The sequence below is a fragment of the Apteryx mantelli genome, chromosome 18, assembly GCF_036417845.1.
Source record: "Apteryx mantelli isolate bAptMan1 chromosome 18, bAptMan1.hap1, whole genome shotgun sequence".
NCBI lineage: Eukaryota > Metazoa > Chordata > Aves > Apterygiformes > Apterygidae > Apteryx > Apteryx mantelli.
The window spans coordinates 17111623-17127975 of record NC_089995.1 but is presented as its reverse complement, the minus strand read 5'-3'; the positions used below and the strand labels follow the sequence as shown (position 1 = coordinate 17127975).

General features: G+C 43.3%; 1 protein-coding gene across 1 annotated transcript in view; it reads right to left on the bottom strand.

The window, feature by feature from the left end:
* Nucleotides 1-16353, bottom strand: part of COL20A1 (collagen type XX alpha 1 chain) — a 65304-nt gene that overhangs the window by 17390 nt on the left and 31561 nt on the right. The window contains exons 20-28 of the mRNA XM_067307641.1: nt 15945-16074; nt 15580-15636; nt 13023-13061; nt 9460-9598; nt 7358-7500; nt 6858-6967; nt 3455-3613; nt 1086-1163; nt 362-448 (exon numbers count right to left, since the gene is read on the bottom strand). Of these exons, the coding sequence (XP_067163742.1) occupies nt 362-448; nt 1086-1163; nt 3455-3613; nt 6858-6967; nt 7358-7500; nt 9460-9598; nt 13023-13061; nt 15580-15636; nt 15945-16074 (942 nt within the window). The remainder of the gene's footprint in view (nt 1-361; nt 449-1085; nt 1164-3454; nt 3614-6857; nt 6968-7357; nt 7501-9459; nt 9599-13022; nt 13062-15579; nt 15637-15944; nt 16075-16353) is intronic.

The window sequence follows — 16353 nt, the reverse complement described above, 5'->3', positions numbered from 1 at the left end:
ATGTTCCCTCAGACTGGGACATCAGGGTAGGAGGTGGCCTGCCAAGCCTAGAAAAACAGCCAAACATGCACAGAGAAACAAAACTCCATCAGGCAAAGCTTTGGGGTCTGTGCTGAGCAGGGAAGAGCTGCCTTCCCCTTTAATCAGGTCTGGGATCAAGAAAGGAGAGAGAAAACAAAACCTGGTGGAGGCCACGATCATCCAACACACTGCAGTCTTGCTGCAGTGTGGTGTTGACCTCTCTCCATCTACCTGCCCAGCTCCTCATACCTGGCTTGCCTCGGGGTGTCCGAACAGCATAAAACAATGCCAACATATACAAAATACTCATTTCTAGGAAGACATGGGAGGATAAACTTACAGGGGGCCCTGGAGGTCCTGGTAAGCCTGGGAGGCCAGACATACAAGTGCAGGCAGGAGCTAAGGTAGGGCAGGTCTCTTCATCCCTCTGAAACAAAGGCAAGCCAAGGTGGCATGAGTAGCTGCCTAGCAAGAGTAGAATGCAACATTTTCAGTATTTCAAAATTCAGTCTTTCAGGTGGAGAAAAAGAAAAGTTTTCTCCAGTCCACTGAGAGATGTTTGTGAAAGATTTTGTGCTTCATTTTTCTGTCAAATAACAAGCTTATACAGAAAATTATGGATCAGCTCTGTCTGAAATCTGCATAGCAAACCAGAAGATAATTTGTTCCTTGCTAAGTATTTGCACACCCCACAAAGCACTCAACCTCATATTACTTTCTGTTTTGAAAAGAGAATTTGAATAGTAGAGCAGGACAATGTTGTAACTCTGGGCCGAAGGGCGGCAGCAGAGCAGTGTGATTGTTGTTGCTGCTGTCATAGAAGAGTTCATGGCAGAAAGGATATACACTGCACTGCAATTTGAGAAGTTACCTGGCCTTTTGAAGCAAACAGCTTTGTTCACTTCACCAAGAAACATCCTGTCAGTAATCCCAAAGGATGAGGAAAAAAATGGTTTCCCTTTTGTGTCTACCAAAATCATTTGCAGCGTCACCTCCTTCTGCATGGTCCTGTTCCATCATCCCCAACTTCATCGCAACCAGCAGAGTGGTCCCTTTTGTCTTACCAATGCAGGAAGATCACAGCATCTGTCTTCCTCTGCCCCTAAACTGTTGCACACAATCCGCAAAGACTGCAGCTGGAACTGTGGGAAAAAAAGAATTTGACAAGAAGGTAGTGTTGGCATAGTTAGTCCATCACCAAATCACCTTGTGACATTCAGGTACTGAAAACAATCTTCACTGATGATTTGACAGGACTTCTCCATATGGTTCCAAGTGCCATTATGTAAACAAAGCTGTCCTATGCCCCATGATCTCACCTTGACAACTGTAGGGAGCAGATCCCACTTTGGCATCCTGCCCTCATAAACTGCCACACATTTCACAGCTCTGTATTAGGTACTGCGGGAGATCAGGATGAGACTAGCCTTTAGCCCCCCGCACACCCTCCTTTCCAAGAAGCAGTTATATTAAATGTAGATGTGCTTAATACATAATGCAAAAAGTGTCACTGGCCTCTGAGTGATTTACAAGCCTCCAGGTCTCTAAGCCTTGCTAAGCAAGTCAATATGCAGCTTCACTCCAGCAAAAGCCAAGTTTCCAACTTACAGCTCTGCAACAGTGGCAGGTCCTCAAGTAATTGGGCTTCAGCATCACCAAAATGTGCAAATAAACTTTGCTTTTGTTGTCCCTCAGGGGAACGGAGATAAGAGTAAAAGTGGCAGCAATTCCTAGGAGATAGATGATTCTCCTCCCAAGAACCCCTCATCCTGTCTTTCTCACCATATCCCTCATGACTGCCACATCTTCCCATTTTGATTAACAAAGGAGCACATACTGCACAAAGCTAGACAAAAAATAATGAGGCAGAGAGATTTTTTTCCCCTTAATACCATTTCTAGTGGTTTTTTTTTTCTTCCATTCCATGCATTTAACAATGAGTAAGCTGTACAGCCACAGGAGCGTGACGTGCAGCATACAGATACAGATGAGCCCTGTAGATCAAGCAGCATTTAAAGACATCTTAAATTAAATAAGGTGCCACAATATCCAATAATGAGGCACTCTGTCTTCTCAAGCGCAGTAGCACTGTGGAAGATGTGAAGCTTTGCTAAGCTTGAAAGGCAATGGAAGTAGAGAAGGCATGAAGCTGTTCATTACCATTTCCTCAGTTATGAGATCTGTCTAGCTAAGCTGTTAGCAGGGAAAATTTTGGAGGGACAAGGCGAGCACAGATTCTTTGCTCCTTGGCAGCTGTCTGACAGGCTTGTGATCAGTCTAAACTACCGCAGGGCTTATTTAGCAAATAAGTACTGCTTGAAACCTGGTGTCCCCTCATTTCTTATACAACTGCTCCGATACCTAATAGACAATTCCAATAATCGTTTTTTCCCTGGTATATCCCAGGCCTTTGCTTCTTTCTTTGCAAGCCAAAGTGGCTGGGGAGGCTCATGGGATAAGCTGATTTTAACATGCTGCTTTGAGGCAAGGGAAGTTGCAATGAACTGGTATGCTACTTTCTCCTAGACTCTAAGCTCTAAAAGGAGAGTCAGTGAGTAGAACCACATAAGTCATGAGTGATTTTCCAGTCCCATTCAGCACATCATGAGTGATGAAATCCCCCTTTTTCTGGATGTATTTAACATTCCTATTGCGTAGGGTAAACATGGCAACAGACTCCCAGGCGATGGCAGATACAGGTGCTTCTGCCCTTAGGACTGTGCACTGTGCTGTCATAGGGCACAACACCTTGTCCACGCTTTCACTTATTCTTTCCTCCTGTAAGGAAGCAGGATCTCTGCAGTGCTGTGCTATGCAGTAAAGACATGCCCACAGTCTGGCACTGTTTGGTTTGTTTTTTAAAGCAGCAGCTGACAAAGAGCCTCTAAACTGAAAACTGTTTTTCCATCGTTTGCATGCAGATACGCAAGCACAAGCACACTAGAGACTGAGACCAAACGAGGCACAACCAGACCTGCCGCTCTCAGTCACCAGCGTTTCCTGCTGTCACTTGGTAGGGGTTGATGCACACAGCCTTCACATTTAGAAGCAATTCCCTAACTCACCTGTCATCTTCAGCCTGTTAGGGCAGGATCTGTATTTCCCCCTGCCCCCAGACTACACAGCGTCACAGTGTGACACCTCCTGCTCTGAGCCCAGCTGAAGGCAGCCGCACGACACTCTCATACTCTGCTGCCTCTAATCACAAACCTCAAACAGAGGTAGGAGGTGAGGAAGAGAAACATTGCACTAGGAAAGCTCATTAAATCTCAGACATCAGTGGGATCAGCACATGGTCCTGCGTCACAGCAGCGTTAGGAAGCATCCAGAGCAAGAATGACGCGAGATGGCAGTTCTCTCCCTCTGCCCACCCCAGCCAGCTCCGTATTTAAGCTCCCTACTCTCCAAAAACATGCATCACTGAGGGACTCACCGATGCTGACCCGCTCCTTGGTCCTCTAGTCCTTGTCACTTTTCCCAGCATGATGAAGCCAGCAGTGGAGATGCTACCAATGGTGTTGATAGGTTTCTCTGCTATTTTCTTACAGTCCAGATAGAGTTTGATCTTGAAATGGCTCACTGCCACATGCACCTGGGTGACAGGCGGAAAGAGTCAGGCTGGACCTCTGCTACGGGACAGGGGCGTCTTCTAAACATGCTAATGCTTTCTGCCCAGTTCCCACACCTGGTGCTTTTACAACTAGTGACATGTTTTTAATGAGCAAATGGACCAAAAGCATAAGGACTAGAGAATAAGTTTCAATATATGGTGTGTCTGCTATGCAACGATGCACTCCTCCCTGATGTTCCCTGCTATACGTCAACTCACTTTGGGAGAAGCCTTCCTGGAGTTACAGTATTAAGTAATTCAGTTTTGAGAACTAGCTTAATAATGGACCTGCCTATAGATACTGGTAAAAAGTGCTCATTGCTCATTTGGGTGGAGTACCTTTGCTTTGAGGATACAGAAGGCCAAAAAAAACCCTCTTATGAATAATGGTGTGGTTTTCACACAAGATTAGACATGTTTTTTTCTTCCTTCCAGCACTGAATGGTCACTAAAATCCCAAATTCTAGGCAAAAAAGTTGTTTTTTAAAATTTTCCTGGTTATTAAGATCACCCCCAAAAAATTAATTTTTAGAATTTCTGGGGGGAAAGGGAAGGAGCTTGCCAGGAAACATCTCCTCCTCCTCCTTTCTCTCCATCTCAGTCCACTCTTGTTATCAACTCACTAGCAGTCTCTGAGTCGTACTGTGGGAGGCCCTTCAAAATGGTACTTCAAAAGAAAAACTCCTTTTTTTCCACTAGATAAGGGAACCCAAGGCTTGAGGGGGCTTGAGGGCTTTCCTCTTATCAGTTTCTAATCCAGTTCTCTGGACTCAGAGTTATTAATTTGTGACTGAAGTCAATATCCTTGGCATTAATTAAGACAATGTTTGCTACTTTAGGGAGAAAGGGATATTTTTCTCTTGCATATTTAACACAAAACGAGCACATTTCACAGATCTCATTCAGGCCTTCTCCGCAGCAGGCAGTACGGCACGGGCTGACTGACAGATGTGACATTAAATCCACGCAGCACTTGTCACTGTTTTGAAACCCTTCTGAAAGGCGCTTAAGCACATTCATGTCACCCTAGCCTTCAGCAGTACCAAAATCTAGGCCCTTAGCATTGGCTGCACTCGGGGGAAGGGGATGCTCTGATCAGGAGGTTGCAAAGGTCAAAATACACTGCTGCTGCTTTACTTTGAACTGGGCTCCAGGTGGGACTTGGGCTGAAGTTCTGGGTCTGGCCGGATACGAGATGTGATTCACTCCCTGGAGGAGATTTTGCTGTAAAATCTGGACTCAGATCTGAACCTCAACATAAATCAGGGCTGTTTGGAGCAGGGATTTAGCTTGGGTGCATCTCTATTTCACTCCCTTTGCAGAGTTTATTTATAAAAGCAGGAGAATCTGATCTGTGCACTTGCAGTGCTGGGCATTTTTGGACCTAGTGATGCATCACCCGCAGAACAAAAAAGACACTAATTTTATCAAGTGGACTTGACTGGAAAATTCAGGGGAAATTAACAACAAGAACGGTGACAGCTTCTCAGTGACGTTAGCTCGTATTTGATACAACACAAATAAAGTCACAGCAGAATTAAAAGCTGGAAATGAGCTCTGCCTCTTTACATTACAGCAGATCTATCTGTATTTAGGTCAGCAGCCCTAGCTAAGATCATAAATACTCAGAAACAGTGTCATAAAGGGCAGCTTCTCAGGTGCGAAGGTGGGCTGAGAAGTGCCTCGATAGTTATGTTTTCCTGGGAGTGTTTTAGCTGTGGCAGGCGGGTAGGAACGCAAGCACTGCAGGAGTTACTGCTGAGAAACCCGGGGCAGAAAGTGCTGCAGTGACTGACGACAGTATCACTGGCTGGGAAGGGGTGGGAAAAAGCCAGGAAGCAGAGAGGAACGGGAAAGGCAGAGCCCCGGGACAGCAGACAGCCATCCCTGCAGGAAGTCACAGCCTCTTCGACAGGCAGCCCCACGAGACGGGCGCTAGACTAACAAAAAGGAAGCATTTGCAAAAACAAGCTGTTTGTGGCCAATGACCCTGAAAACAGCCCCCGCTCCTGAGTCTCTGCTATTGGCCTTCATCCCCTCCTGCCTCTAGATCGAGCTCATCGCTGCCCTCAGTTTTCACGCTCTCCTGGACTGCCACCTCTTCGGCATTTCGGCCACAACCTCCTCCTTGCCTGGGGGTTGTTCCTCTGCGTACATCTAGCAGTGCCTGTCTCTCACCCCTGGGAACCCCTGCGAGCTCAGTGGGGCTGGACTTGTCCTCTGTCCTCAGTGAACAGCGGTACCAACAGCTCCTGTTGAGGTGTGACAGGCCCAAATCTAAAGGTAAAAGCAGTCTGGGGGACCATGCAGGACTTGCTCCTAGCACTGACAATGCTCAGCATCCTGCCGAGGCAGCCCAGCTTTGTGTGCCCAAGCAAGGAGGGATTTGTGCCTAGGTAATAAATTACAGGGATAGCTTGGATCTTTATCCTTAGGCTTTGCCTCTACATAGGCTTAACCATGAAGACATGGACTACCTGGCTACAAAGGGACCACCTGCATACTTTGTTCTTGCATGGTTACAGTTTTAGGTGACTTGAGCTAAGTCCCCAAAGAAAGGACAGTGCAGCTGACAGCTAGCCTGAGCTCTTCTCCGTAACTATGTACCGCAGGGACCACCATATCACACCAGAAAGGAACAAGTACACATTCCCAAAAATGAATTGGCTGGGAACAAAAATAAGCAAGGTGACAGAACTAGAGGATTGTGCAATTCATAAAATGCATCCCTTAGAGTAAAAACACACAGTTTGTGCAGGGAAGTTATATCTTTAGAAAAATGTATATATGAAAATATATGCTGTAGAGATACATACTGAAATGGCAAAGCTTCATCTTTTACAAAGAAGATTATAATTTAGTATACATTCTGTATATTTTTTCTATGCCATTTCACATTACTACCACATATTACATATAACAATGTTGGTCATAACGTGTGGCTATAATTTATCTATACCCATCAGTCTTTATAAACTGGATAAATGTGCAATGCATTTTAAGAAGCAATCAATGTGTGAAAATCATATATTGTGCACATGGGATGAACCCAAATTCTTTACAGTTACAACTTCAGCATATCAAATAGGTTTGCCAGGTCCCTAGCAGTCTGGATGCAAAGCATTTTTGTAATCACTCCTCGGTTTGAACAATATACATTGATGGCATAATATTCTCAGACTGGAGTGAGATCGTGAGCTACGTTTCTCCCTCTCTTGATAAGGACCTTATGAAAGCTCCCATAGAATATCTTCTTCACTTCCTGTTGGTCAAAGGAGACTTCCTGTAAATCAGCCTTGTAGTCATGATTGAAATAGGTCAAGGATTTCTTACTGGCTACAGGGAAAATAGGACAAATAACAACTCAGAATTAAAAGAGAATTTGATTTCACCCACATACTGAACAATAATAAATAAACAGGCTTAAACATGGTGAAAGACTTAATATTTCACAATCAAGTATTTCTAAACAGTGGAAAAGAAAATAATATGTAAAAATAAAGAATATGTTATAGATGAAATGAAAATGAAAACACAGCTTTTACTTGCACTGAGAAACATTTAAAGCGCTATGTTGGCAGCAGCAGCAAAGCTTCCCCATGACTGCTGGTGTATAACAAAAACATTAAAACAACACACCGTCCAATTTAATACAGAAATCAGTTCTGCTGCTCCCAGAAATGTATAAAAATACCTGAATTTAATCTATTCATCATGAAACCTTACAGTCAAGGATAACACCAAGGAGAGGCTGGAAGTCCTCATCTGTTATTTGCCACACAGCAAAGGGTTCCTTGGAGGTCTCGGGCAGGAGGCGGAGCAGGATGCTGATGGTGTGCTCAGGTGGAATTGCAAAGAGGTGCACGTCGCTGCAACGAGACAAGCCAAGGAAGCGTCAGTGGCTTAAAGCAACAAATGTCAGCAGGCAACATCCTTCAGACACACAGGGTTTGCCTGTAGTATTTCTCAGGTATGATGGCCTAGAAAAGATTAACCTTTGGGAATGAAACACAGGGCCAAATTCTCTCCTGGCACAATCCACGACAGCGGAACAAGATACATCAAGGGAGAACCTGCCCTTATTTTGCGCATCCCTCTCATGTTTTTAAAGTCTGTGCTGAATCCTGAGCGTGCACCACGAGGCCCTCAAAGGGCCTTCTCCTTGTGCTGTGTGGAGATGCAGGTGTGGTCGCTGGTGTCGGACCAGCACTGCCTGAGCTGCCTTGGGGAATGCTGAAGAGACAGTGTGGGAAGCCTTTACGTTTTTCAAAACAGAGCCCAGTGGTAGCTATAAAACATCTCTGCCAGGCTCCCAAACAGTCCTCCATTCTGCCCCAAATCTCCTCTTCAAGAAAGAGAAATGATGATCATGTTTTATGGGGTAAATCGTTAAGCTTTGGCAGAAATTTGTAGAAGTTGCCTTCATGGAGAAGCACATAACCCACAGAAAGCTCCCTCTGGATCCTCCCCATGTCCCAGCTGCAAAAATCAGGCTCAGTTCTGGAACTCATGAACATGCAATGAATGCTGTCACCAGCTGCTGGCACAACCTAGCTTCCTCCCAGCTGTGTGCCAAACTTGTTAGAAAGCACCAGGCAGAAGCAATAATTAGAGGATACAAGGCAATGAGGAAGGTCAAATTGGTTATGCCTGAAATACATCTGTAATCTGAAACAGCACACATTTGCATGGGCTTATACACAACTCATCAAGCATCTTTTCAGGACTGATTCATAAGTAATGTCAAGTTCTTATTTCTCTCTCTGTTTCTGAAGAAGTAATGTCCTTGGAAAGGCATAAGTACTAGCTGAACAAAAGGATCGGCCATAATTTTCTGAGTACTTAGACCAAAGAGCTCTCTGAATCTCCCCGACTGTTTACTCTAAGAAGCTTTGCTTCTGTAACTAAGATTAAACTTAGCCACTGCCTCAGTAATTAGGCTTAAAATAAAGTAGCACTGCATGTCAAGAGTCAAATCAATCCTGATTTATAATTATAAAAAAATGACAGAGGTCACTGGAGCTGCCTGGGCCAAAAGTTGGCCCACTGCAACTTGTGGGACCCTGAGATGAAGCCTACTATGCAACAAATGGGGTAAAGTCACAACCCAAAGTCAATGGTTAATCCTGCTCATCAATAAAGACCAACCTGCTGAGAGCAGCTATGAGTCAAACATTTTCTAAAAGCAAGGATCTGTCTCCAAATCAGAGATGCTGGAAGAAAGGGTTGAAGATGAAAATGTGACCTCAAACTTCCATCACTTAAGCATCTATATTTATGGACAGAATGCCTAAAGAATAGCGTATTATCAATATATGACATAATCCTTATGTCCATCACAGCCTGTTGGCGGGTAACTAACACTACCGGAAAAAGTGATTCTGTAATAAGGAACATCCTTGCAGTCTGAAGATTTTTGGCCGTGTCAAAAGAAAAAGGAAAAAAAAGAAAAATGAAAAGAAAGAAAGAAAAAAAGAACGATGAGCCGTATTGTGTCCTATTGACTTCTGCATGATATATTACATATTCTGATTTATCTTGAGGCAAGTCAGGGGTTAATTTCTTAATATATTAAGGAAAAATAATCTCTGGCATTCTTTTCAGTCTATCTATGGTTTGATTTCTCAAACCACAACAGACTTACGGACAACTGCAGACTTATGGAGTTTACAGACTCAATGTGTGTATAATTTCATTTTGAAGTTGCTAATGGGACTTAATCATTCATACACAAATCAGTGATCTTTCTTTGCTGTGAGCATAGTTAATGTGTATGCATCAGACAGATGATCAACACGATGCTGATCACAGCTAAGTTCCTAAATTACCTGGTTCTCTGGGTGAGCTGAGTATCTTTGAACAGAGTGTAGGTACGGGAACCGCTGAATATGAATGGCTCCATAGCTACTCCTTTAATGGAGGCATATTCCTTCTCTACTAATCCAAAAGCTTCCATCATATCAATTCCTGGAACAAAGAAAAGCAGAAAAATAAGTGGTTAGAAAATAGTGCAAGTATCTTGCAAAGGACTTCCCTGCATTGTGACAGGGATTTGCTGTTTTCAAACGTAGGTAAAGTAGTAGGCAAACTGGCACAACCAGCAGTCAGTCTGAACTCGAGATCTGTATGAAAACAGGGGCTCCAAAGAGGGTGAAGGCTTGCCTCTTTGACTTAGTAGAGGTGTTCACAGGTCCAATTCCCTTGGGATCTTGAGAAAACAAAATGGACTACGGCAATGCAAAAACTAGTTGAACCATTTTTAGTCAAGGCTTTTCAGAGCACTGAGTAATTCCGTGAACTGGCTGGGAGGCAGCATGACTGCAAGTCAGGCAACACTGGTGGAGTTGTTTCATGATGAAACAGATTAAAAAATAAATAAAATCTTTCAAAAAGGAAACTCAACTACTGTACCAAACCTGAAAGGAGGTATTTCTGCCTGCGCATTCCTCTCTCAGGAAGGCAGCGTGACTGCAGAGCATGCAGAATTAGCTTTAAGCTAGCATGGAGAAGGCAATAGGAGGAAAGGCAAGAAGCACGGACATCAGCACGGACTGTACAAACTCACTGGAAACCTGGAGCATGTACCACAAGTGGTAGCCAAGGAAAATAATGTGCCCCTGTACTCTCTGCATACATTTCCTGTAATCACATCTCCTCTTGCAGAAGGGTACACTACAGACACAGACTTTCATAATTTTGTTTTTAAATCTCCAGAATGAAAAACAAATGAGAAATAAGTTACTCAAACAATTTTTCCTTTTCAAGTTGATGCAAAAATATTATCTTCAAAAGACATGGAATCAGTCCAGTAATTGCTAGCATGGAGGGAGAATTATCTCTGCTCTGAAATGCCTCATATGCAAGAGTCATAAAAATCAGGAAAGAACTTCAAAATATGAGCATTTCCATTTCTCTCTATTTTCATGAAATACCCAGAGGTGACCTGTCTTATACAGTCTACAGAGATTCTACCCTGACATCTTTGACATCGCCTCTCTGGCTCATGCAGCTTCATCTCACTTTCCCAGCTCATCATTAAAGCTCTGAGTCATTTTCTCATTTCAGTTTTTTTTTTTCAGTAAGACAAGATCTTGCAATTGGGATTCTTTTTTTAGTTTATCTGAATTTGCAGCAGGCTGGGATGAGGGAGATATCTAGTTCCTTAGAAACAGGAAGGGCTACAACTTCATTACAATATGGTCCTTTCAGTCTGGATTCCCTCACCCCTTCCTCAGTTACCATCTTCTGTAGTGCCTCGCCTCGGGATGTTATATCGCATGGGGGCTGCTACAAGGTGCATTTTTTTCATTTCCCAACAATACTAGGGAGTTTGTCAAAAGAAATTACCTGCTGAGAGCTATTTCTCTCTGATGTGTGGGTACTGACACTGGAATTACATTAAAATGTACATTAAATATAGTAGTATAAAGACTGAAAGCAAAGCTTAAGTCACAGTTATAACCATGTTGTGAACCTGCTGTGTAATGGATTCAGGGAGCCGATAAGGAAATGGGCTACTCCTGCTCCATTGCCAAGAGGAGATGGAGGAGAAGGAGGAGGCAATGTTTGTTGTGGCTCTGCGATTCATCTGCTTTGAACAGTACCCAAGAAACTCCCAGGCATGGATGCATTGCCCCATGGTAGTGGTAAGGTAAGCTGGTGGGAACAGAGCACAAGATTAAGTGACTTGCCCAAGGAGAAAAATAGCAGAGCTGAGACCTGAAGCCAGTTTCTCAGTCCCACCTGCATTGCCAAGCTCTCTGGCAAGGAGGTGATATCAACTTATAGGCAGAATAAATTGCTTTCCAAGTAGTGAATACAGCCCCAAAAGCATAAAGGGGGGATATGGCATAGAAAGGATAAACGGGAACATGTTACCTTAGCTGTTTGTACAGCCAGACTTCAGAGAGCACTTGGGGTATCTATAGCTCCTTGGCACGATGCAAAGGTGATCTTGGTGATAGACTGCAATTTTCTTTTAAGGCCTCGTATGAGTTAGGAAATTGAAATCCTCTTGAAATTCAACAGACATTGCAAGCCTAACTTCCTTAAGGCCAGTGAAAATCCCAGCATTAACACTAACAGCTGAGAGCAAAAGCTGATGGGACAGCAGGGGCATATCAATTCAGTTAGTGCAAACTTTTACTGGAAGAGGAGGGCAAAGCACATGCAGGGGATGCAAGCACAGCAGGCTGAAAAGACAAGGAAATACTAGTGTGGGAGGACGTTCATAATTAAAACAGAGAATTTGAAAAGGATTTTGTTTTGAAAGGACTGCCCTGAGGAATTATAATCCTCAAGCAATCTCACATATAGTCTGATTAAACAGTCTTGCCAGAAGCCTTAAATCCAGCCATAAGGGTGACATATGGAAGGCAGACTGCTGCCTTTCCCCTCTGATGGCGGCAACAGACAAGTAGGGGAGAAATAAAAGATGACACTCATATGAGAAAGGCTGTTTGTACCCAAGCTGCTGAGAAGGGAAATAAGTGCTGAGCCAAGACTTCTTTGCTGGCCTGGAAGCTGCAACGGTGACCGTGGGTATGCAAAGCAAGGCTCTGGGGAAAACCACCAGGAACTTTCACCTAAACAGTCCCCAGCTGGAGGGTGGTGAAACACCGAACCCCAAACTTTTTGCAGAGACAACAGAATATTTTGTTGTGGAAGTTTTTGCAGTACCAGAAAAAAACTGAGACAGGCAGAAAGACATCACACCCAGAGGAGCTTGTGACCTGGCAGCTAGCAAACTACCCAGCAATGGGGGAGATTCAGGTAACCCGAACACCTGTGTCCTGCAGCCCATTGCAGCTTTATCCCCAAGTGCTCCTTTCGCTGTTTACCCCATCCGGACTCATCCCGTTGTACATGTTTAACATTACATATTCCCTGGAGCAAGGAAATGAGAATGCTGTCCCATGCCTTGGGTAAGTGCCTTGAGCAACAGAGTCATTCTCTTTCTTTCACCTAACAAATAATCATTCATCTGAAATCAAGTTGTTCCAACAGGAAAGACAGACTCACACAATAACAGCCCAAACCCAGATAGGAAGAGCAACCACCCTGGACACAGGAGGGGTCGATTCTCTAGTAGAACAGTAATTTAATCCATGTCTTCCATATTCTATGAATATACTCTAACCTTTCAGGTTTGTATCAGTATCTGTCTCTATTTCTGTCCCTCAGCTTGCAAAGTCTTCTTCTTTGTCAGCATTTGACAGGTCTCAGGTTTTACCTGATGAAGGATATTTTCCTATTACAGTTCTCAGACTTTGGCAGGACTGGAAAACCACTTCCCCTCTGTTCAGATGTTGAGTATTTCTGAATAGACAAGATTAGACAGTGCTTTCGCATTCACAGCCCAGCACCACAGGGGTGTGATATGATACTGTACCTCGTACAGAGCCTTCAGGAGAGCTCATGGTGGGGCAGGCTGCAAGAAGAAAATAAATGGAAAACAAACGTCTTAGGGAAAAAGACAGTCTTGCTAGGGGATTACAGAAACAAAAGAGAGAGGTCCTCTGTGCAGATGAATAAAAAGCACAGGAAAACTTAGTGAATATTACAATATTCTACAGCTTAGTTCAGAGTCTGGCCTTGAACCTTGCTTTTATATTTATACATATATATGCATACACATATACAGACTTTATATTTATGCAAACATAAAGGTTTTCAAAGTTTTCCTTGGCTTGCTGATCACACGAGCAAATAAAAATATTGCCTTTCACCAGACTTCACGCTCACTTTCTTTTGACTAAATCAGCTGGTAACGTGCAACAAGAAACAAAAAAAGAGCATCATATTCGGCATGTTTCTTTTTACCCATAGACATCTAAATGCTACTTTTTAAAAATACGACTTTTACTGAAACAAGCACCTTAATGATGCTGTAAAATACAAGAACGTATCTGCAGGCCCAATTTCTGTACCTGAAACTCATCTTAGCAAAAATACATCTCTCAGCCTCATTTTTAAATAGCATTACATTTAGTGTTATATTTCCTGGAAAGGGAACAAATAGCGTAACAAAGAATGCTGCATTTCCCAGAAAGGGGGGCAACACAGTGCTGCATATATGCAGTGGCTTTGTGTCATCATACACTCAAATTACATGTATCCATGCAATCTGCAAAATCTGTGCTTTTCCTTATTCTTCTGAAGACATCCTGTCTCTACAGCTTGGTCTTTGAAGTCCTTAGGGAAACAGGAACAGTTTTGGCAAACTTTTGCAGTTCTCCTTTCAGAAACTCTCTTGTTGAACCGCTTAACATGCCACAGAGCAGAAATCTCAAATACACAAGGGAGAAAAGGCTAGAATCCGAGGCACTGTGGTGAATGCTTGGTTATGAAGACTCTCCATTTAAGTGGTTCAGGTAGAGGAGTATTCTAGAAAACAGGGCACGATTGCAATTTTCAATTATCTGCTGCCATTTAAATCCCATGCCGCATTTGCCAGATGGAGCTGGGACAAAGGGAATGCTTGATGCAAAATGAGAAATGTCTCTGAAAATCAAGGACATTTGACAAGATGGGCTATTTCATAAATGATTTTCTAGGTCATCAGTATAATGCAGTCTAGCAGATCATCATATTAAGGCTTCATTGTAACCCTTTTATTTCTATTATTACATCATATGCCATTTCATACCTCATCAGAAAAGCAGCATTTCTAACCAACTTCTGCAAAGGGGTGTAAAAAAGAGAAAGGAGAGGAGAGGAGAGGAGAGGAGAGGAGAGGAGAGGAGAGGAGAGGAGAGGAGAGGAGAGGAGAGGAGAGGAGAGGAGAGGAGAGGAGAGGAGAGGAGAGGAGAGGAGAGGAGAGGAGAGGAGAGGAGAGGAGAGGAGAGGAGAGGAGAGGAGAGGAGAGGAGAGGAGAGGAGAGGAGAGGAGAGGAGAGGAGAGGAGAGGAGAGGAGTGCAAAGTGCATCAGAGTAAAGGTGACTGACACTGCCAGTTTGCCCTTCTACTTTTAAAATTTTTGCTAGACTTTCCAGCATAGGATTCCTGCTGTCTTGTTTTTTGAGGTTTTTGTTTTTCTCCCCAAGTCCTAGTTACTGCACTGTACAACAAATGTCCACTCCTGTAACACGTCAGACAATTTCTCAGTAACTTGGTTACATATCAATACTCGAGTCTTTCACTGTACATTCCACGGTTTTCCCAACATTATTACATATGATCTCTGCTCCTTCAAATAAATCACTTTAGAAAATCTACAGGATTTAATATCTCTCCTATTGTCTTTTCAGGTATCATAGCCATACACACCATATTAAATTCCACAGAGTGGCTCACCAAACTTATGGGATGATTGATTTCTACTTTAAAGTTCACAGGACTTTTCCACTGTGGTCTGAACACTTGCAGATTTGGTTAATAAGCCACTTGAAAATTTAACCTGATATGTTCTTTGTTTGGTACAAACTACAATTTTCTCAGCTGATGTGCTTCATTCTTCCTTATTGGCTTCCCTCAATAAGTTTAAAGCTGAAGTTGTATTTAGAATCATTTCAAATAGATAGGAAAGGACACTACTGCAACAGTATCTGTATTCTAATATTTGCTTCTTAGTAGCTCTTTATAACCTCATTAATTCAACATTTCCCACTAATCCACTTCATAGTTTGCTTTATATCAGCTACAAGAACATATGCTCATTAAATTTAATAAGGGACTTTACACAGGACTAATTTAAAACATGTCATCATTCTCTTTGCTCCATTTTGGTCAAGTTGTGCAGAAATCCTTTAAAAATACTATCAGGCTCTTCACTAAATGAGTCTGATTTTAAGAGGTTGCACGGTTTCAGGCTTTCCTGGGACAGATTCATAGTCCTCAGAGCCATCTGTCAAGAAACAATATAGCCATTCCTGCCTACCTTGCAAGGCCTAAGCAATGTGATTTGCTATTGGAAAAACTAAAGCAATACTTTATAGTAAGTGATTTACCCTCTGCTTTAGGTGGAACAAATCCTCGTATTGAAGGGAGTTTAGACAATACAGGAGCTGAAAGAGAAAACAACGCACGTGAGCTCTGTTATTCGGGACCGTGATAGCTAGCTCAAGATCTGTATGGTTGTAGCCCTTCTCTGTTATCCTGGAATTACATCCTGGAACAACAAATCATGCATGGGAGGAGTGCAGAAACTAGGTCAGGATTTTTTTTTTTCAGGGCTCACAGTCTACCCTGATTAGCAAAACTCTGGCCTTAGTCACAGGCCAGTGCAAACAATGACACCACCCCATGGACATTACCTCGGGATTGATGGATGACAGGTTACGAACAATGCACAAGTGATGACTGATTCACTTACCTGTTCGGCCTGTTGTGGACATGCTTTCGCTCTCTCCTGTGTTGTGGACAGCAGAAACAGTCACCTTGTAGGCTCGGTCAGGCAGCAGGGACTGCAGGGTGACACTGCTGCTTTTGCCAGAAGCCATTACCTACAGCAGGATGGAACAAGAGCCCAGCGTTGATGCAGACTTCCCTCTACAGCTCTTATTCACACCTTGGGGTTACACGAAGCTGTGAGTCCTGAGACAGCAGGGCTCAGGAGAGCAACCCCATCCAGTTCAGGCAACAGTAAAAACAAACCAAGGAAGCCTGGCTATGCACTGACATCAGACTGTGTCCAGGGGAAGAGTAGTTCCCTATATAAACACCCCAATACTCTCCACGTAGACATTTTGACATGGGTTGAAAATTCCTTACGACATAGCAAC